General features: G+C 41.6%; 3 protein-coding genes across 3 annotated transcripts in view; all 3 read left to right on the forward strand.

Annotated features, from left to right (window-relative positions):
- The first annotated feature begins 967 nt into the window (after positions 1-967).
- LOC117282337 (mucin-17-like) lies at positions 968-10,006 on the forward strand. The gene is made up of 3 exons (XM_033751596.1): positions 968-1,032; positions 5,947-7,284; positions 9,534-10,006. The coding sequence occupies exons 1-3, from the start codon at positions 981-983 to the stop codon at positions 9,887-9,889; spliced, it is 1,746 nt and encodes a 581-aa protein (XP_033607487.1). The 5' UTR covers positions 968-980; the 3' UTR covers positions 9,890-10,006.
- A 6,256-nt stretch (positions 10,007-16,262) lies between these two features.
- Positions 16,263-19,037, forward strand: LOC117282339 (high mobility group nucleosome-binding domain-containing protein 5-like). Its single transcript, XM_033751597.1, has 2 exons — positions 16,263-16,500; positions 18,451-19,037. Exons 1-2 carry the CDS (start codon positions 16,263-16,265, stop codon positions 19,035-19,037), a joined length of 825 nt encoding a protein of 274 aa, XP_033607488.1.
- Positions 19,038-20,655: 1,618 nt separating this feature from the next.
- LOC111864824 (dynein heavy chain 10, axonemal) overlaps positions 20,656-23,673 on the forward strand; it is a 136,110-nt gene continuing 133,092 nt past the window's right edge. The window contains exons 1-2 of the mRNA XM_033751598.1: positions 20,656-20,709; positions 21,918-22,148. Coding sequence (XP_033607489.1) covers positions 22,047-22,148 — 102 coding nt within the window. The 5' untranslated portion in view covers positions 20,656-20,709; positions 21,918-22,046. The remainder of the gene's footprint in view (positions 20,710-21,917; positions 22,149-23,673) is intronic.

The raw sequence follows: 23,673 nt of genomic DNA on the forward strand, positions 1-23,673 counted from the left end.
CGTCACATTGGACTGAAATAAACTTAATTGTAAACTTAATAGCGTGACGGACCAGAATGAAACAAATCAAATACAAGGATGTTAAAAATACAAAATAAGACAATCTATATAATGGCAATAAATTAATAATAATTCCAAGAAAAATTAAAGTGAGAAAAATAAAATAAGTACATTTCGAATGGTTATTCCATTATGTGGCGAAAAAGGACAGTAATAATAATAATAATAATAATAATAATAAGGTAGCGTGTATATCCATTAGTGAGCAACGACCTCGAAACAAACAACGAAACAACATTCGCTGCTAGGCAACATATTCTTAATATGCAAGTATGCGCAGCCAATACTGAGTAACGCCTTCGCAAACAAACATGTTCCCACGGAAACGATTGGAGTACAACAATGAACGGTGTCGTCTATGCTGTTGTGCGAGAAGTTATAAGGAGGACAGTTGGAGCAAGAAGACAGAGAAAGTTGTAAGGAAGCTTGTGAGGAGAAGACTTGGTGCAATTGAGAGGCAGCGGGCAATGAAGTGAGCGCGGAAGCTGAAGAATCTCCACTGTTAGAAGCAGTTACCAGGGAACGACTGGTGAAGACATAGCAGACTGGAAAGGCTTAGCGTGTGCTGTAGTGATTTGTAAAGTGTGGATATCAATGATGGCGCTATAATTAAGTGTAGCCACGAGTCGTGTGTTCACGTGGTCAGTAAATCCAGTCTCCAATACAAACCCCGTCGATAGTCACACATATACACGTGACAATAATAATAATAATAATAATAATAATAATAATATGAACGGCGGAATAATAGAAATGTGCGCTGATGCCCACTGATACAAGCCGCCGCTGCAAAGTTAAAGACGTTCGTGTCTGGAATGTTTTGAATCTTTGACATGGGTGGGGAGAAGGAAGATGAGGCTAAAGATGCCCGCTCATGAATGAAGAAGCGAAAATGTTACACTTCAGTGGAACAGGCGTGAATGTGCTGTGAAGACACCGTGTGCAGCATGTGGAGTGCAATTCTTGTGTTTGGTGAGTGCTCTCAGGAAACATACCGTGCGGACACCGCTCTGCTGAATGCGCTCCTTTCTTCGAAGTGCATAAATGAACGCATAAAAGGAATGTCGCATCGGCATTTCCCTGTCAACATGTCACATCACCAAAACTGCTGAACGGGTATAGATAAAATTTGATATGAGGGCTATACTGAATATCATGCGAAATTATTTTTCGTTCTTATTGATTCAGTATAACCCCGAATTTTTAACTACTTCAAATCTAACTTTACAGTTTTTATCAAAAGCCGCTAATTTTACAAAATATTGTTGCATGGCCTAAAATGGAGGTCTTACTAATGCACCCTACTTTAATTTGAAGCTGGTCACAGTAGCCACGCGGTGTGGGGCATTAACTGTTTTTTCCCGCTGGGATCATAGGTTCGAATCCCACTCAAGGCATGGATGTTTAGGGTGTGTATGCGTTTGTTCTGTTTGTGTTGTCCTGTGTTCAGGTAGGGGCCTTGCGACTGGCTGATCACTCGTCCAAGGAGTCCTACCGTCTGAGAAAAATTATTACGGACTTAATAAGAGGCCTGGGCCCTGAACGGGCTGGAGGAGCCATTGAAAAAAAAAAAAAGAAGCAAACTTTAATTTGAAACATTTTAGTATGGAAAAATGAAGACATTTCAAGGAGGAACCACTTCTGAGTCTCTGTGGTGGTGATGTAGGCTTATGTTTTGTTTTTAAATCTGCAAGAGTAGATACATAGGCCTAAATGAAATTCGAGGTCAGTGTTGTGTGCGAAATAGCAAAGAACGAATTTGGAAATGTGTGCACTCTTCATGTCTGTTGTCCAAAAACATAAAAATTAGAATATACAAAACTACAATTTTGCCTGTGGTTCTGTATGGGTGTGAAACTTGATCTCTGATATTAAGGGAGGAACATAGACTGAGGGTGTTTGAGAACAGGGTGTTGAGGAGAATATTTGGACCGAAGAGGGATGAAGTGATAGGAGGTTGGAAAGAACTGCATAATGAGGAGCTTCATAATTTGTACTCTTCTCCAAGTATAATTAGAATGATCAAGTCAAGGAGGGTGAGGTGGGCAGGTCATGTAGCACGAATGGGGGAGACGAGGAATGTGTATAGGATATTGGTGGGAAAGCCAGAATGAAAGAGACCACAGGGAAGATCAAGGCGTAAGTGGGTGTACAATATTAGAATGGATCTTAGAGAGATAGGATGGGATGGTATGGATTGGATAGATCTGGCCCAGAATAGGGACCAGTGGAAGGCTCTTGTGAACACGGTAATGAACCTTCGGGTTCCATAAAATGCTGGGAGGTTCTTGAGTAGCTGCAGAATTGGCGGCTCCTCCAGAAGGGTTCAGCTCCATGAGTAAGTAAGCAAGTGCATTCTTCAGGGGGTTCCCCTATATTCACACTCTTGTTCCACTAACTGGCAGGAGCACAGTTCCTGTGGCGGTTCAAATGCAATTTTCGAATCAAGCGTTCTGTTGCATTTCAGCGGGCAGGCATTGCTGCGTAACTTGGAAGTACTCCGTTCGGATCCCTGCCGTATTGTCGCCTGTCCTGTCCTGATATACTATTTGTTGTTTTCCTCTGTCTGTTTGTGTTACTGCAGAGGTAGTGGAATATTATTTTTTAATTATTGCTTCATCTATGGCCATCTTCATATTGGCCTATCATTCGATGCTGTGGAAACCTCTTCAGATGAAACCGAGTCGTTAAATAGGGCCGTGCCATAGCTCAGGTGGTTAGTCGCTGGTTTCTCACCGCTGCGGCCCGTGTTCGAGCTCGGGTCTGGTCATGTGGGATTTGTGGTGGACGAAGTGGCGCTGGGGCAGGTTTTCTCCGAGTACTTCGGTTTCCTCCGCCAATTTTCATTCCACCAATTGCTCCACAATCACCTGCATCTATCATCTGGGGCTGGTACCATAGGCCAGTAGTGGCTGCAGTACCAAGTGGATTCAGTCTCATCCCACTAACAATAATAATAAAGAGTCCTTAAATAACCTACCTACGTACCTACCTACCTAACCCTTGGCGCTACAGCCCTGCGTGAGCCTTGGTCTCCTCTACAACCAGTCTCCACAACCAGTGCGTGCTGCCATAGGAATGGATCCACGCATGATGACCCGAGGCTGGTTGCTAGGTTTCTGTACAAAATTCTTTTTACAGGATGAAGTTGTTAGCCTCGTGCCCAACCCCCAACCTGGAGGACCAGGGTATCTCTCTTAGTCTGCACTCTACCATTTGACATTTCTGGCATGTGACCCTACCGCCGGCATAGCTCTCCAGGTCACAGAGTCACGCAAGCCCCACCACCACGACACGGTGGAGACACCTTTGGGGGGCGTTAAGTAACCCAAGAATCATCATTTACATCACAATTTTCATCTTAAACTTTCTCTTTTCTTTCTTATTCACTTCATACCTGCCTAAATGTCTGTATAGAATAAGGGAATTTATAATTTTCTTGCACTTGTTTATCCAGGCACTTCACAGACATTTCACTAGATTACTATATAACCATATAAACATGTAAAATTATAGTTCGGTTTTTATTTAGCCATATGTTAACCTTATATAAGACGACTCTGATGTGAATGATAGTTGTATTTCTATACCTCATTTTTTCTTAATTTCCTTAATTAACGATTTAATATTAATTTTTATTGGGTTCCATGAACTTTGAACTTTGTCATATCTGCAGAGTTTAGTTTCTCTGTGAAGTCTATAGGCAAATGCGTTGTACTTAGGAGAATACACGGGATGCAATATTTGGCCCTGACCTGTAGGAACCTTGGGGAAGGGAGAGAACTTGTTTCGTATGAGAGAAGTTCACACAAAGAACGCTTTCTAAACCAGGGAGCAAGTCCATCTTTTGCTAATGTCTTCAGTCTATATCTGAATGAGTATGTTACAACCAGGGGTACTGGTTTAGTGGTTTAGTCTTCGAAAAAATACAACTTTTTAAAACTATTGTGAGATAACTTGTTAATTGATCGCAGTACACCACCTCACACATGCCTTTGTTTGGAAGAGATGTAGCTACTTACACGATATATTTCATCTTATAAAGCCATCATAAATTGGGAGTTATACACAAAATTGTTCAAGAACTACCACAACTGTTCACAGAGTATTTATAATTAAGGATGTATCCACATGCACAACCGTTTCCACCAGCCATACTCTAGTCCAGGAAGCCTGAGAGTAGGAACTCCACACAGAGTCTTTCAGACATCTCTCAATGTAATAATAAGATCCGCAAGTGCTGTAACCTGTCTCGAAGCTATCAGCGGTTGTATAAGTTCGCTGGCGAAAGCTGCTGACTCAGAGCACTTCTACGTAAAGCGTAAACACTGGCAAGACTTTGACCATAAAGTCATATGTTTAGCGCTAGTACTCGTATATATCAATAAGAAACGCATTAGAGACCATTCGAAAACAAACTGTATTAAGGTAAAGACCCTCCACATGAAGAGAGCCAGGTGGCACAATATCTGCCCCATATAAGAGGGACGATGGGAGGACGAACACGAGCCTGCATGGTTTACGAATTTTAATTATTGACAATACAAAAAAAATTTTAATTAGCATCAAGAAATTGTATATATTTTTTTAAAAAACTTTACATTCCCAGGAAACTGCTGTGTTTGTGAAATGTTCTATTTTGTGTACTATGCATTGTAGCATATAAGTGTATGTACTTTACGTCTAAACAACTTATGTGATGGTGGTTTCCTATTTGTAGTGATGTTTGCCCTCTGAAGATGGTCCACAGAGACCGAAACATGTAAGGGTGTTAAGTTTTCATGTAGTAAAAAACTTACAGGTCACATTGGACGGAGTGATTTATATTTGCAGATTGTATTATCTTGTACCCACTTGCACGAGAAAACAGTTAATTTTTTCTGTCTATCAGAAGAGTTCAACGGTCTGATTATATTGGTTTAATACGACTCGCCTAAACCTCATATATTATATATATGCCATACTGTTATTCAACAGATGAATTCATATAGTTTTCTTTGTAACACATATCCGGCCCGAGAACGTACATTTATACAATAACTTTGATAAGCTTATGGGCTAAATATAATTTTGAACAATTTCATATATAACTTCAACCTGAAGATAATACTATACTGCCTAAACATGTCCTTGAACTGATAAAGGTTTGTATGACGGCATACAACGATCGTTTATAAGTTCAATCAAACAGGGTGCAACTTTAATTAACTGGTACACTGTATTTCTATCATCATTACAGAAGGCCCCAGAGAGGCAGGCAGACTCGCTACAATGTTTATAGCAGCAATACATGAACACAAAGGCCACCCAAATATACATGTAAAAAGTATAAATGTAAAGCTATCCCTGTAACAGGCCATGGAGGCCCATATAGTTGTGAGACGTCGAGGCTTCCACATCTTCTAGCTAGTCGGCTCACAGATGGCGGTGAGGTTGTCAGCCTTACTCGTTGGCCGCCCTTTACGCCCCAGGAAGATTCCTGGTACTCATTTCTGTTAGAGGATGAGTCGAACCCAGGGCCATAGTGCGGCTGGAAGGATTAGGTCAATTGAAAAAATCCAATGACATCAGCGGGATTTGAACCCGCGACCTTTCAGCTTGTAGCATAGTACCTAAACCAACTGCGCTACCATGTGCCCCCAGATATACAAATAAAATTACACTTTTGAGCACTTTCTTAAGGTTTCGCATGATATTTCTTGAAGATTCGACGGGGAAATTTGGCGGTTTCTACCAATAACTACAGTTTCCGCAGACATCTCTTCCATTGAAGTATTCCTATACATTAGGAAGGAATACCCGAATTCGCGGTTTAACAGAATATTCACATATATTTCGTATTTCGTACAGAGGGTTTAATAATATGGTTTCTGCTACATTTTACAGGTATCTTAGCGGCATCTATTCTGCAGACGAAGACTGCCAGCGATACGATTCTTCGAGTCCATGTACCTGTAGAAGTTCAGGGGTACCCAGCAGTTACACCAGAGAACCCCTTGACTTATCCTCCTCGAACAGAAACACCCACATCCATCATTCAGACAGGTTACCCCCAAATTACACCTGAAGTACCTCTCACTTACCATCGTCCAGTCGAAACGTCCACATCAGCTATTCAAACAGCTTACCCCAAAATTACACCTAAAATTCCTCTCACTTACCCTCGTCCTGTCGAAACATCCACATCAGCCACTGAAACAGGTTACCCCAAAATTACACCTGAAGCTCCTTTCACTTACCATCGTCCAGTCGAAACATCCACATCAGCCATTCAGACAGGTTACCCCAAAATTACACCTAAAATTCCTCTCACTTACCCTCGTCCTGTCGAAACATCCACATCAGTCACTAAAACAGGTTACCCCAAAATTACACCTGAAGTTCCTCTCACTTACCCTCGTCCAGTCGAAACATCCACATCAGCCATTCAAACAGGTTACCCCAAAATTACACCTAAAATTCCTCTCACTTACCCTCGTCCAGTCGAAACATCCACATCAGCCATTCAAACAGGTTACCCCAAAATTACACCTAAAATTCCTCTCACTTACCCTCGTCCAGTCGTAACATCCACATCAGCTATTGAAACAGGTTACCCCAAAATTTCACCTGAATTTCCTCTCACTTACCCTCGTCCGGGTGAAACATCCACATCAGCCATTCAAACAGGTTACCCCAAAATTTCACCTGAATTTCCTCTCACTTACCCTCGTCCGGGTGAAACATCCACATCAGGCATTCAGAGAGGTTACTCCAAAGTTACCGCCCCAAACCCTCTAACTTACTCCTCTGCAGTCCAAGTTTTCACAACCAACGTCGTTAATAAAGGATATCTGAATGCTTATCCTTCTAATCCTCTAACACACAATTCGCCCTCTGAGATCTCCTCAAGTAGCAGCACAAACCTGAAAACTTGCGAACTGGTACAACGTAACCCACTGAGCAGTTTGTACAAAACAGATCTTGATCTTGAAGTGGTAAAGCCCGCAACTTCAGACTTAGAAGACCCAAGGTTGGCAGTTTCAAACCAGCCGGCTTCGAGACTTCAAGGGCAGTACATCGGTGCTGCAGACGCTCCAGAGAGGTCACATGATGACGGACGCTATCACCCGCAAAAGGAAAGCGGGGACATCAGGACGGCAGTTCATGGAGAGTCTGGAGTCGACTATCCAGTTTTACATTCTGTTCCTGACATTGCATTTTCGTGTGATGGAAGGGCTGAAGGTGGGTTTCTGAACGTGGAACATAGCGCACGCAGTGGTCACTCAGGTCCTGCACTCTCGCGGGTGTAAACAGTGAAGGCCTGTCACTCAGGACAATAAGGAAGTCAGACCACTCGACTAATAGACATAGTCCATTCAGTCAAATTTACGCGACAGGACAGACAGTTTCAGCCCTGTCACTCGAGACGGTTCAATCAGACCAGTCCTGTCAGTAGTGACAGTTCAGTTAGTCCAGTGAATTCCAGTTAACAGAGCCCGTTCAACATCCGAGTCTGCCTAGATCAATCCAGTCCGCTTCAGAGAGGGATTTGCACGAGTCCCTTCTGGTTAGCAAAGACAGCAGCAGTCCAGTCCTTTCAGTAGACAGCCAGTATGTCTGTTTAGTCCAGTTCAGTCACTGAAGATGTGGTCAGTAGAGGCAGTCTAGTCAGCGCCTTCATATAGGGTGTCAGAGCCAGCCACTTTTTCGTTTCTGAATTTTTGGAAAACGTACTATTCAGCAGAGCCTAGCTCAGAGAGCAGAATTGTTCATAAGCCAGACACTTCTGCGGCTCGCTGTACTGCTGTAGATTCTCTGCATGAAGTGCATAAAATGGTCGCATAATTTGGAGTTATGTTTGCCAGTCCGTTATTATTTGCCACCTTCGAAACTGTGGAGCGGCGTTTATTGTTGTCATTTTGTATTATGAGGCTACGCTAAGAATTATGCAAATTTGCACCAGTATTGGTATCACATAATTAGTCACCATATGAGATGTAACTCAGATGAACTTCATATATTTTATTAAATACCTTATTGTACATTGGGCACGTGGCAGCGTAGTTGGTTGAGACATTAGGCTACAAGCCGGAAGGTCGCGGGTTCAAGTCCCGATGAAGTGGATTTTTCAATTTATCTAATCCTTCCAGCAGCACTATGGCCATGGTGCCGACTCAGCCTCTAACAGAAATGAGTACTAGGAATGTTCTTGGGGGTAAAGGGCGGCCGGCGCATAGGGCTGACAACTTCACCGCCATCTGTGACCCGATTTTCTAGAAAATGTGGGAGCCTCAACGTCTCACAATCATATGGGCCTTCACGGCCTAGCTTTACATTATTGTACAGAAATTAGTATACCTGCATGACGCTGTATATGTTATTAATATCTAGAACCTTTATTTCAAGCATTTTCCTGTGAAGTATGTTTAATAAAACGCAAACGTAATTATGTATCTGCAGATGATCCTTTGCCGAAGTAACTTGGTCAACGCCATTCATGGAAATTGCCCTCCTTTACAAATTCTTGGGATCCAGTTTTCCACATATACTCAGCACAAGATGGATAAAACAAGAACTAAGACATCTATATATTTGTAACAACTGAGTACCAATGACTTAGAGGAAATCAAATTCATAACTGTAGAGTGCTTTGAGAGTAAATGAACGCTCTGCAGTACTCAAGGAGGAGGCCGTTGAATCTCTGAGCCTTCGTTTAGGCCAGTCTTAGTAAGCAGGCTACTGGCTGCTGTGTGTGACAAGTGTTTTGCAAGCCTCCTAAGTTTTTGTTCAAACTGAAGGCAGGGACTACGTGTATTTCTGTGCGTTTAAATAAGCACATTACTCTGCTTCCAGGTCTCTCACTTGCATTTCTCCAACACTCACACAAATACGAGATACAAACAGATTACAGGAAACGATAGCGCAGTCGGTATAGCGACTGGCTACGGGCTGGACGTGAGGAGCCGGGATAGCGCAGTCAGTATAGCGACTGGCTACGGGCTGGATGACTGTGGGGTCGGAGTTCCAGTCTTGGTAGAGTTAAGAATTTTCTCTTCTCCACGTCATCCAGACCGGCTCTGGGGTCCACCCAGCCTCTTAGCCAATGGATACAGGGAGGGGATTTCCCCGGCGATAAAGCGGCTGGGGCGTGAAGCTGACCACTCACCTCCAACTAGTTCCGAGGCTCTATACATCCTCCCCCCATACACCTTCATGGCGTAGTGCTTAATTAGTTACGCACAAGGACTTTACCTTTTTTTTTACAGAGACCGACAGATCCGTAACCCAGTTTACCCAGCTGGTTACTTTAGAGTCTAAATAATTAACTATTTAACAAGTTAGTAACAAGAAAATAATTTAGTTTAATAATCTAATTACATAACTGACTGGATGTGAGTGTCTTATATGAGTCCTTACAATATTCCAAACATGAATGGAACTGGAGTATTTTATGTACATTCTCCGAAATAATACAGTACCACACTTTACAGGCTATTATGCTGACGTGGACAGTGGCTGTCAGGTGTTCCATATCTGCTACAGAAACTCGCTGAATCACGCCTTCCTCTGCCCCAACGGGTCCATCTTCAACCAGAAGCTGTTGACTTGTGACTGGTGGAATAATGTGGACTGCTCAGTGTCCGAGAAATATTACAGTCTCAATATTGGGATCGCTAAGGCAGATCGAAACTTCGAAGCAAACATCTACCATTTCGACACAAACCTCAACAAGCTGCAATTTTCCTCTAAGCTCCATGTCTTCACAAGTACAGAAATTGAGAGAGAAGAAACTGTCCCTGTTACTGACGCTTTGTTTCTGGTTACAGCGTTACTTCCGCCAACGTAAGACAAGTGTAGATGTCACTGCTAATCTTTCTTCCTTATAATCATTCTTAACCTAAAGCATTACGTGTTCATACGTATACACTTGTAAAGGGTCATTCCATGTGAAGTCATCCAGAGAGGTCGCTCACCATTTTTTAAAAAATTCGTATTTTGTACACTTATTTCTACATATTTTCAAACTGCAAAAATATTAAAAAAAATGTAATCCGCTCGGTTCTCCCGGCACAGCCGTTTTTATAATGCGAAAAAACGCGTTTTCGACTCAAATGGAGGTTTGCGTTATCTTCTGTATCTCGATAACTTTTGGAGCTAGAGACCCCAATGGAAAACCAATTCGTTCCTCATGATATGGACTAGAAATCATATTATTACAAAGTTTTACTCAACTCACTTCTTCTTGGTGTAATTGAGCTTGAAACTTACCTATCGATTTTGGGAAAAACGCTATTTTTCACCTTCAGAAAAAAATGGAAGGGGGAAAGTATCAGATCTGTGGTTTCTACCCTTTGTTGTTTCGTACATGGGGAATATAATCACATAGGTTGAACCCCGTACCTAGTTTCCAGAATCTTCCAGGAGTTTTGAAACTTTGCTCTGGGCCCCAAATCGGCCATTTTTAACATCTCATATCTCCGGTGGAGAAGCTCCGAGAAATTTGAAATTCATAGATAATAATGCTCTATTCTAGAGTAATTTGGAGTTAAAATTACAACTTTGATATTTAACTAATAGCGAAGCTACACTGCACTAATACTGTCCATTCGTCACATATGCCACTGCTCGCTTCATGATTTAAAACGTCGTAATAGTAGTCAATTGGTATGCATTAAATTAGCGCACGCTGTAGTTTACTTAATTTAAATCAAATAAAATACATTACAATTTTCTTTAAATTTTGTAAAATTTTTGACACCTGAAGATGACCATTTAGGGCCGAAACATGTTGTGTCGAAAGTGAATGTGAAAGAAAGAAGGAACAATTTGTTGCAATATTGACGGACCGTGTAGTACATAAACAGTTTTAGATATAGTAATGCAACAGGATGCTTAGATACAGGATTACACTTGTAAACGTTGTTTCGGAAATAAAAAATTAAATTTACTGGTCACTTAATAAAATTCCCTCTCCCATAATATCGCAGAGTGATTCATACAAATATTACACATCCTCGCCAGTTTCCTGTGTTGAATAAAGGGCAACAAACCCCGTCATTTTCGTCGCGTGTACCTTCCTACACGTGAAAATATCAAAATATCTGCAACCTGGAGAGGGAGCATCCTTGTGAAATGTGACAGAAAGTAATGAAAAGTGAAATATAGGTTATAATGGTAATCGCAAAGCTAGTAGACGGATGACAACTTGAATTACGAATTTAAGGCCATTTGCAACCAGGTTTAAGCTCTCAGGAAGCAACCTGGACCCGAGGATATCCTTAATTTCTCAGGCGAATGCTGGAGAGAACCATGCAACAGAACACGGCCCCCAAAATTGCTCTAAGGCACTCATAATTTAAGATAATCCTGACATTCGCAATTGTTTCTATAAGCAGAGCAGCATAATTCTGAGGTGCAGATCAATGGAGAATAAAATGGTTTACAGTGACTTCGGATTTTAGCGTCAGTACCATAAGGAACAAACAGGAAATTTTGTTAATGTAAAGTTTATTGCCTGTGTCAGTGACACGTCGTGAGAACATATGCAATTCTGAAAGCAGTTGCACCGTTTCAGCCGGACTGAATTAGATAGAAATCGAGTGCATAGCAAGACTGTGAATATTACGTAAGACTTGGAGAAAAACTCTTTTTATGCTTGAAAGTTTTTGTGCGCTCTTTGCAAAAACATTGGGCGTGCCGCCAGAAAGCCGGAATGGATTAGGAGACCAGAGTTGATTTCCTAGCTAACGACAGATATTCCCGCGACAGCGGCTAGGAATCAGAACGCATCCATTTCTATACAACGGCTAGCAATTCCTAGGCAGCGAAACCTAGGAAATCGTTGCCCCGAAATGAAAGTCTAACAGTGGAGTTTTCACCGTTACACAGGAATTGTTGAGACAGATACGTATTTCCGCGTTCGTTCCGTAGCAGCGGGCGGAATTAATCCTTCAACCTATTGAGTCCGAGTGCACGTTATAAGAGTCTATCGTCGGCCAGAGACCAGCAGAGGGAGAGTACCACCCGTGTGGAGGAGGGGTCGAATACCTGCACCGTGACCCTGCGAGTCATAGGAGGCGACGAAAAGGGAAGTCTCAAATCTGAGACAGTAAAATACGGTCGCGAGTCCCAAGGGACTCGGACCCGAGAAAGACTGCGCTGGCAAGGACCAGCAGCATGTAAATAAGACAGACCCGTCCTCGGCGTCAGAGAGGGCGCCCAACAAAAAAAAACCGTAACGTTCAACAGTAACAAATATCTGGTCATGAGCCCCAGACGGGGCTCGACACCAAGACTTACTGACTGACTGAACGTCAGTCGCACTGTGACTTGGACTTTGACTTTGACTTGGAGACCAGCAGAGTCTGTCTTCGACTTTAGCAGGAAAGAGTGCTTATCCGACTAGAACAGAAGTGTCGAAACGTCTCAAGGACGCTATAAGTGGAGAAAACCTGTAAGTGTGAGTGTAAACGTGGCTCTCCAATAAAGGTATTAGTTCAAATCCTAGAACCCACACAATTTCTTGTCGCGTTGCCTAGCAAACACGCGACATTATTATAAAAAAACGCATAATGGGGAGAACATATTTATTCGTCCGCTACGAAAATTTTATTTCCGAAAATAAAGATGGGATTTAGATTATTCTAGACGTTTTACTCACTGGATAACAGCTGTAATACAATAAAGATGTATGGGACATTTGTAGTAATTATGAAGTCGTAATTTAAAGTGTTTGAATACTTTTCATATGGTATTTAGAGAAGTTCAGATAGTATGGGTTCTAAAGTGTTCTGAAGGGAGTATATTGCATTTGACAGTACTAGGTTCTTAGACTTCTTGTATTCTGAAGAGAATAGAATAACAAAACGATACAACACTACACACAACATTATACAACACAACGCAACATAACACAATTTTGTGTTCTATTTGGAACAGTAAATGATGGGTGAAGCCCAAAAACCCAGTAATGCCAAATATGTTAGTGGGTTTTGGAGACTTTTGGCTTGCGTGACCTTTCGCAACCGATATCAATAGCGGTATTTTTAATCTGGTGCTGAAGACTTCTTATGTATAGCGCATTTTTAATATACCTAAAGAATTTTATCTGTACGTATCTGCACATGCACTTTTTTCGCAACAAGCAGACTTTCAACCACAAATTTCCCAGTCCCACCGTTCATGAATGCAGTGCAATTTATTAAGACACTTGAACCGTTTCTTTTAACTAAGAGTGTAAATTTGTGTTGGGGTCTATAATAAAAGTATCTGGCGAGTCTGATCGGCTCTCTCTAATATAGTTTCTACGTTACGTCAAGCTCGATTCATGACAGTTACCAATTTTCTATATACACAAAAGGCTCCTCGTAAAGAAAAATGGTAATTGTCGCTCAACAAACCCGTCATTAATATCGGAAATTTCTGTATGATTACTTTTGAATATCGTTTTTACTTGATGACACTCAAAAAAGAAGAAAAAAACGATTAGTTGTAGAGCAGTCGATCTGTAGTTTCAATAAACGAAAACGTTTGCGAATGACGAATACAACAAATTCGAAATAAACGTATACGTAATCAAGCTAAGGTATCCATATTCATTCTTAATTATGTCTAGTCACATATATCACCAGTTAAGCTACATAAGTTGTTGACACGAGACCGGATATTGAGTTCTTTATTACAACTGAAAGCACACCATCTTGTTTTCGAAAGCGTAACATTTGGTTTGCTACGATCGATAAGAAGCAAATTGGAGCGAACATTCTAGGTTACACCATAGCAACCAACGATGATGTACTATTTATCTTAGCAACCAGCAGTTCTATAATGGCTTGCTGTGCTATTTGTATTTCTCAAAGAAACTAATGCTATATAAGACAAATATTACGTAGTTCTCTAAGGTAGGACACACGCGATTATTATAAAAGTTCTCTTCTCTAAGGTAAGTAATATTTTTAAGAAAAGGTATATAAATGGGACAGTCAACATACCAAATTATTGAAAACCGAGACGAACTAGGTACTATAATATCAATATTGGTTGATATTTTTTGCGTTGACTGTCCCATTTTTTAGATTTTCTTGAATGGCAACAGGACGCATAATATGAAATTACTAATGTAACGTTATGCTTAAGTTATTTTAATTCAGACTACGAGCTTGTTGGTTCTAATGCTGTGTAACTGGGAAAGAGCCCAACGTTTCGGAGAAATATATAGCTTCCATCTTCGGGGTCGAATAGCAAGTCGGGCAAGATACTAGCAGGAACATGCGACAAGCTTAGCTGAACTTTCCCCCTGCTTCTTCTGGTTTCTTGTTCGGCATGCTGTTCGACTCGAAGATGGAGGCGATATTAATCACCGAAACATCGGGTTCTCCCAGAACCGCACAGCGTTACAACCAAGAATACCCCATTCTTCACAGCGATCGTTGTGAGAAACTAAAATCCAACATGTTATACTTCAATTACATTGCGTATTTATTAAAATGGATATATTATTAAGACTTAATTATGACTTAGTTTCGTAGAAGATAGTTGCCTTATATATTACTTTGTCGTCATATTTATATACATTTGGGAGAGACGAAATATGTATAGCGGTGCTAGATTTTACCTAGAACACCTGAAGAGAAGATATCACTTGGGGACCCTAGATGTAGTACTGATGCTAAAATAAAAATGGATCTCAAGGAAGGAGGGACTGAAGCAGTGGATGCGAGTCATCTAGCACCGAACAGTATTCAGTTGCAGTATGTTGTGTATATGGAAATAAACTGTGGGATTACACAAAATGCAGGGAACTTCTTCAACAACTGAGCAACTATCAGTTTCTGAAAGACTCCGGTTCATCAAATTAAGTAAGTCTGATATTGTAACTAAATAATTGATTCAATTTACATTTTTTGTAAGATGGAGAGCTCTACTGTCGCCGTGCTCTCAGTTCGAACTAACAAATGTGTCTAAATTCGAAAGTACTTTCTGGTTAGTGCACCTGCACTTCATAGGTTACTTGACCTCAACAAGGTACATAAAATGCACAATGTGAAGACAGTGCCTCTCCGTCTATGCAAATGTCCGTGTGTCCGTCTCTCCGTCCATCCATCCGTCCGCAGTTCCTTTAACATCGCTATTAGTGACTCAGTTTATATAGACTCAAATGATACGGTGATGGTGAATAACGATTTTGGGAAGATGTGGTAAGTCTGGTAAACGGTAAGGTAAAGCCATCCCTGTAACAGGCCGTGATGGCCCATAGGGTTGTGAGTCGTCGAGGCTCCCACATTTTCTCTAGTCAATCGGCTCACAGATGGCGGTAAGTTTGTCAGCCTTACGCGACGGCCGCCCTTTACCCCCAGAAGATTCCTGATACTCATTTCTGTTAGATGCTGAGTCGACCCCAGGGCCATAGTGCGGCTGGAAGGACTAGGTCAACTGAAAAAAAATCCACCTCGTCGTGATTCCAACCCGCGACCTTCCGGCTTGTGTCATAGTGTCTCAACCGCGTGCCCCTGTGATAACATTGGTCGAATCCTAATTATGGTATTATCCTGGCGTCTGCCTGGACGGACAGCGGGAGTTGATAAATTCATAAGTGATTCGGTATTCGTGGTACTTATTATTAATTGGGGATATGTGAAACGATATAAACAGGGCAAGTATTTGTTTTTGGTTAACTTGTAACGGAATATGTTATGTAGTAATTTACATATGATTGATGTGCATTTCCTATCCGCAGGTTATAGCCTATGTCTTTCCAGTTTAGTGATCGGATAATGGGTTTAGAATTTCACGGGAGTTTGGCTTTGGGTTTTCCCTTACTTTCTCTTTTGTTATTATCTAACGAATTCAAGAATGGGCGTCACGTAAAGGAAAATCTCATATACACAAAATTAGGAAAGAGTTCGAACACATGAACGATATATTTTCAGATAACAATGACTTGATTTCAGCTGTCACTGATCTTAAAAAATATTTGTCAGTAAAAGGAGATCTAACCACCTGTAGATGGGAGAACTTCTATCACTTTGTGTTGCTCAAGTAGCACCTACACCCATAGAGGACAATGCCAAATATGACACCGGTATAATGAATTCATCAAACAGTGTCATAAATCCTTATATATTTATTTTAAAATTACCTTTTTAAAATATTATATTTTCTCGAAGAGGATAGTATTCTATCTCATTTGACCATAATTTGTTTTAGTTAACTGAACAAACATGGGGGACGTCAGAATGGAATGGGTAAAGGGCAAAGCCCTGAAATATATGGACGAAATCAATGGTCAGCTGTTTGAGGATATGCTTGCTGACGGAGATGGCCATCTCCGCAATAAATTGATGTCTCTCTTAGACGAGGAGTTGTCAGAACCACATGACGTCACTAGACGACTGTTCTTCTTGTACAAGACACATTATGAGAAGATTATGCAGGAAGACAAGCTGGCGATGGAGCCGGGTAAGTTTAGAGAAGTAGGTCGCTAGATTATGAAGTTTATAACATTGATTGCTATTGAAATCCTCTTCGCTTTAGGATACTCATAAGGAAAATCCAGGAACACCTGAAGGCAGTAAAATTGAATGGGTTACATCAGTTTGTGGTCTGTCCCAGTGATCACCAAAAGGATATGATTTGAGGCAGTCTACACAACAATTTCTGAAAATAAACAAGATAGACACTATCGTCTCAACATCTGCTTTATTTTGCTGTTGATGACTTCGCTACATGTTTCGACCCTTACGTGGGTCATCCTCAGGCGTACATGAATATTTGGTGTCAGTTTCTGAGTTGCGTCATTTATTCAGTATTATTCATATTGTGTCTATATTGTTACACTAACCCAATAATACTCTTTGATAATTAGAACAGTTAAATTTGACAGAAAAAAACATTGAACGGGTAACAATTTAAAATTAAAACACGTAAAATTAAAATTATAGTTAAAATTCCCATGTAATACGACTAATAATATTCATTGTTATACACCTAAGCCTTTCCAACTGCAACATATCTTAACGTATGATTTGTTTACGTGGTAGTGTTAATGTTTTGAGGTGGGGCACTGCGTGTTGAGATCCTTCTGTGGCTTTCTAGGCCGTGTTGCTTTTCAGAAAGTTTCCTATTAAACATGTAAAGGCGGAGTTGGTTGTTTCGCATTTCCTTCTCGTGTTGTGTACATATTCAGGTTTTGATGTAGTGTACAGATGCAGTTCCTGCGGTGTAGCGGTTCTACCTGTCCCAATGATGTTAACTTTTTGGAAAAATGTGAACACCATAAAGAGTAAGGGAGAGACTATTAGATGATAGCAAGGAGTGTAGACGCCCGCCGACGTACAGCTGCCACGACTATTGCTCGAGATGAGTTCTTTATCTCATGGATACGGGTGCTTCGGATATGGGAGTGGAACTCACTTCGGGGTTCATGAATCCGGGGGCTCCAGAACACACCGTGTATTGCAGTCTTAATTTAAAATTTCATACAGTGATCAATCTTTATATTATTCCTCCAAGCTAGCCGCTCCGTCACACTTAACCTTTGTACATCAATTTATCCCCAGCTCACTCACCATACACACCACTCCCCAGCTACCCTCCTGTAACTCCCTTTTTCAACTGTCCACCTTTGCTCCCTGTAAACAACTGCCCTCTCTTTACAAGTCCCCCAGTGGGCATAAAAAAACAAGAAAATAACAAGAGAAAGCCGAGGGTCGAGCCTGGCATCTGTCCTATATTCGTATTTTTCTAAAAGCCCATAAACTTTTTTAGGTCTTCAAGGCACACAAGCAGGGATCCCAAATCCCCTCCCGGCCGGTCTCGCACAACGTCAGCCCATGGGTTTATGACACTAGGAGGAAACAGGCGACGCTAGGGACAATAGTGACACCCTAAGCCTAAGGAAGACAATAGTTGAATTATAAATAGACGGTCCCGGGATGGTATCTCGCCGGAGGAGCGTCTCTCAGGGTGTGAAACAGTGCATAAATTCGTCATGTCCTTAATTAAACAATTTTGGCGAGGGACGTCCGGTTACAGGAGGTTGGTCGGAAAGTAAGGTTAAATAAGAACATTCTTGTTACTCATTAAACTGTGGAGTCTCCTTTAGAAATTCATTCACTTGAGGGCCTTCTGGTTGACAGGAGTTGCACTCTTCACTGTACTGATGGAATAATGAAATACTGAGTTTGGAACGGTAAGGAATTATTTGACAGTGATAATGTTAATTTAGTGGGAGTTCTTAATTTTAAAGCGGGGAGGACATTCTTTTTATAAAGCATCTCCTCTCGCTTCTTTAAATCCACCTAAAGAATACACAGTTATAACTTCCATGGAATAATTCTAGAAACCAGTGCATTGTCACATGAAAACCTGAAGCGAGAAATTCAAGTAGATCGTTCTCTGTTCTTTTAGCGAGGAGACCGTCATCTCCTCCCTCAGAAACGGAAGAGGGGATAGAAAAGTCAGAACATCCATCTCCAAGAGCGAAAAGGAAACGGAAGGGAAAGAAGAGTGGAGCCAAAGAAGAAAGAGGAAATGGCGGTAAAGATGGGAAGTATGTCGATAAGGCGAAGATGAAGGGTAAGAGAGATGCAGGAAGTGACGGAAGTGGAGAGGCAACTGAATGTCTGACCGAGGAGGAGGGAGAAGGCAGTGTTGAAAGGGGAATGGATAAAGGAGAGAAGAAGTCCCCGGAAATAGAGGATATTCCTACAGAAGGAGAAAGCACAGTAGAAGAAGAGACTCATGGATTGGAAACAGAAACGGAAACTGAGGGAGAAGACCAAAAGGAGGAAGAAAAGGAAGATGAAGGTGAAGTTACCGACAGTACAGAAGGAGAGGAAGTGGCAGAAGAAATGAAGCCTGAAGGCACAGAAAAGGAAAGCAAGAAGAAGAAAGGAGGCGGAAAAAAGAAAGAAGGTCCTAAAGGAAAAGGCGTTGCAAGAAGAAGTGGGAAAGCCGGGAAAAAAGGCCGAAAAAGCCCTACAACACGTGAGTAATTTGTCCTAATTTATAGAGTATTGCTGTAGTTCCTAATCTCAAGCATAGACAAGCTCCAGACATAGGAGCATGGAGTATTCGAGAAACTTGACACACGCGACCTAGGGACGCCATCAAGCTTTGAGGGGTTATACCGTCGAACTGCATGGCAATCAGAGTACCTGCTGTAGAGACCACACAAGCATCGCTCATACCTCAGCAGACACTGGTTTCTGGACGTTCGTTGAATGGGATATTTTTATTCATTTAAGTGAGTACTATAACCCCTCAAACCCTGTGTCTCTTCTCTTAACTCTCTGTATATGAACGTTTGTAGTTAGTTCGGTCGATTCTTTGCACATAAAAATATTTTCCATATTTAATCCCCTTGTGTGAGATTTTGAAGCTCCAATTCATTGCTGGAAATTTATGATTATTTTTGTTTGGTTTGTATTATTCTTAGTGGGGTGAGACTGAGTCCACTAGGTATTGCGGCCACTGCTGGCCTATTGCACCTGCCCCAGATGATGGAGAGTGTGGAGCAATTGGCGAATGAAGATTGGCAGAGGAAACTGATGTACTCGGAGAAAAACTTACCCCGGTATCACTTTGTCCACCACAAATCGCACATGAACAGACCCGGGCTCGAATCCGGGTCGCTGCGGTGGGGAGCCAGCGACCAACCGCCTGAGCTAAGGCGCGACCTTTTCTGGAAATATAAACTAAAGTTCGGTTTTTCTCTGTGGTCTGCCATCGCGCTAATGAGACTTACGGAGAATAAAAGGTAAAGCCGTACAGGTTTATATGACTATAAGGAGTGTTTTTTCAGAATCGTAGTTTTAAAGATAAATCTTATATAATTTTTATGCAATTTTTAGCTAAGTTACAAATTAACTGATGGTTAAGAAGAAACATGCTACTTCTTTGTTCACAAAATTTACCGTTACTACTGCAGAACATCCTGTATCAATATTTGAATTTAAAAAAAATGCTCATTTCATTTGGCGGAGACTGGCGAGATTTTTTTTATGTTCTTTCCAATTGAGCTCTACAACTTCAACAAATGCAGTAACAGAAGAAAAGAATTACCCCGGGATTCGAACAAATGCTACTTATTCAGATATTCTGTTGCATCTGAACACCAATTAAAGACTTTCTACACGTACAATGAAGTCGATATATTAACTACTTCTATGAGGTCTTCAAAAGGCGCAGTGGACGAATACTTGCTAGGTGAATATGGTTCTACTCGTATAACGTCAGAGAGTTAGTTGGTTGCAAAGCCGCGCCATAGCTCAAGCGGTTAGTCGCTGGCTTTCCACCGCGTCGGCCCGGGTTCGGTCCCGGGTCTGGTCAAGTGGGATTTGTGGTGGACAAAGTGGTGGTGGGGCAGGATTTTTCCGAGTACTTCGGTTCCCCTGCCAACCTCCATTCCACCAGTTGCTCCACAATCATCCTCACCTATCATCTGGGGCTGGTACAGTAGGCCAGAAGTGGCCACAGTGCAAGGGACTTAGTCCCACCCCACTAGCATTAAAAATTTCAGGACGCACATCAGTAGAACGGGAAACGAAGAGGGCCAGTAATGTTGGGGTTGCGTGTTACATGCCTGTTAATCTGTTTGCAGTGGTCGAACTGGTCCCTGAGCCGGAGGCAAAGCCAGAGCCAGAATCAGAAACTGAGTATGTTAAGGTAATTAATTCTTTACAGCACATGCTGGGCATGTCTAGTAGCATGCACTCGGTTCGTTTTTTTTTTAGTTATATCGAATACTGAAGAAAGGGAACTAATTTTTGGCGCTTTCGCAACAACAAGTTGCAAGAATATGCCGACTAATTTCGAAATATCCGTTTGTTCAGTCTTTCTTCTTGCAACATTCCTAGAATAGATGAGTCTCCTTAAGATGTATATTGAGCAGTTTTACTAAAACTTGTCAGAACATTCCAATTCTAAAAACAGTTGTATCTTCTGGGATATAAAACCGTGTGGTCAGTTGAAAGTCAACCGGAGTTTCGGAGGAATATGTCACCTTCATTTTCAGGATCAAAGAATAAGCCAAGAAAGGAACCATCACTCAGCAGTCAGCAGAGGCCACACGGTGTGACATCCCATAAGATATAACTGTCCATAACCAGAGCTGTGAGAACCTGAAATCCTACATCCAATGCAAGAAAGAGTGCGTTTCTGGACTCATCTTGGAGTCATTTTGCATGTATCTTGTTAAATATTTCTCTCAGAGCGAGTGTTTCAAGTTTTAGAAAGAAAGGAAATAAGTAGTGTTTCATGTACACACACTTCTCCCATAGGGCTTACTTTATCTATTTTTTATTTTATTAGATTGCATCGTGTTGCGTATATACAATTAACATGTATAATTTTTACCATCAACGCAACAATATTTATTTATTTATATAGCACGACTGTATCACATGTACGATTCTTATGTTGATTTTTATTCTTATTTTATTGTATTTAATTGTTAATTTTAACCCAGGTCTAGTCCAAGTTTTGTCTAGTTTGTGAATTGAATAGAAACTAACTTGCACGAACCATTTAGACAAATGGTTCTGTAATGGTAAGTGAGAAAATTGCAGCACCTGAAGATGACCCGTTCGAGGTCGAAACACGTAGTGCGTGCTATATAAATAAATAAATAATAAAATATTGTTGCGTTGACCGTAAAAATTATATATGCTCATTACACTATATTATCCATTATCTGAAACGAGCGAATGGGGCAGAAATGTTAAACTGTGCTTACCAGAATATTCACTAAATTTTTAAAGTGACGAAAGCAAACATTAATTTCTTGAAAATACATACATAAGACGAGAAATTAGCATGTAACTACTGTGGTTTTCCTCACATGCAGAAACCAATACATCAGTATTTCTGTGCAGCGTCTCTTGCACAAGGTGGTGCAAGCACCGAGGCTGCATATTCAGTTTGGATCTATTTCGCCTGACGAAATTGTTACGACGAGGAGGTACGTTTTCTTCCTACGGAGCTGTCAGGAAGGCATCCGTCCCATGGGTTCCACGGAGGAAGCTACAGCTGAGATGCCGCGCAACTTCCTCCTGGGTTCTTGCAGAGGTCGCTTCCTGCATAGTGTTCAGCACATCCTCAGACAGGTTAGTCTTATATACATCTGTGGATTACGAAGGATTAATCTGATTGTTGCCGGCCACGGTAGCCGAGAAGTCTAAAGCATGTACTGTCTTCACTCGCCCGGAAGACGAGATCGTCGGTTCGAATCCCACCCAGGGCATGGATGTTTGGTGTGCGTATGCGTTTATTCTGTTTGTGTTGCCCTATGTTTAGGTAGAGGCATTGCGACAGGCTGATCACCCGCCCAAGGAGTCCTACCGTCTGTAAAATAATCATTAAACTGATTATGCTCCAAAGTGGGAGCAAAGGAAGAGAGAGGGAGGAATTCTGATTGTTAGATGTTATCTGTATTTACATCATATTTACTCGTGTGGAGGTAGGTTAGAATACCTCCACTGTAGCCTTCCGAGTCATAGAAGGCGACGGAAAGTGAACCCGGTGCCTGGAGGTATAACTAAGCCACCCTGTCACTGGGGGATGTAAATACAGAGACCTGGTCCTCCAGGTTGGGGGTTGGATGTAAGACTGCCGACACAGCTCAGTAAAATTTATTGTCTCAAACCCAAAGAAGTGAAACCCTGATGATCTAATTTAATTTCAATCTTGCAGAATTTTCTAAGGAAGACTATTCCTCAAAAAGGGCTGTGTCGCTAATGATGACGATTTGCATCACGTTTAAGCAGCAAGAGAGTTCTCTTAATGCACGGGGATAGCGCTTTCACTGTGGAAACAGGCTGCAGGCTGGACGGCCGGGTTTCGCTCCCTGGTATGGACAAGATACTTTTCTGTACTCCACAGCATCTAGACTGGCTCTAGGGCCCACACAGCCTTCTATCCAAAGGATATATAGAGAGATCTTCAGCGACAGTAAAGCAGCAGGGACTTGAAGCTGAACACACACCTCCATCTAGTGCCGAGGTCAAGAATGGTGGAATATAACTCCACTCCCCCATACGTCTTCACAGCATAATGCTTAATTAGTTAAGCACAGGGAGAAACTTTGTCTTTTCATATTTTCTCTTAACAGAGCTTTCTTATGAAGAACAAAAAACACGTACCTGCATACAGCCACTAATTAACTAACTAACGAAGTAAGTCATAAGTAACACTGGTTGTAGACACCGAAGTTTCAGCGGCGATATTACGAATATGTCGCCACTGAACACGAGCCCGAACCAGTTGAAACCTCCTGCCACATTCCCAGTCCCATTTCCTGAGNTCTGTATATATATACGAGGTTTGGAACTTTAATAGTGGCAACTATTTATTTACAACTGATACAAAATAGATGCATGTTTCGAAGTTTTACTGCCCTTCAGTGTAGCCACCAGCACTGTGTACAACCCGTTGCCAGCGATGTGGAAGTCGTAGGATACCTTTAGTAGCGCCTGATGTGTTATAGTTCGAATGGAGCGGTATACTGCCTGAAGAATCTCTGGAACAGTTCTGAAGCGAATGCCACGAAGCGGTTCCTTCATCTTAGGAATCAACTCGAAGGCACAGGGGCTTAAGTCCGGGGAGTATGGTGGATGGTACAGCACTTCCCAG

The sequence above is a fragment of the Cryptotermes secundus genome, unplaced genomic scaffold (assembly GCF_002891405.2).
Source record: "Cryptotermes secundus unplaced genomic scaffold, Csec_1.0 scaffold1769, whole genome shotgun sequence".
Taxonomy (NCBI): Eukaryota; Metazoa; Arthropoda; class Insecta; order Blattodea; family Kalotermitidae; genus Cryptotermes; species Cryptotermes secundus.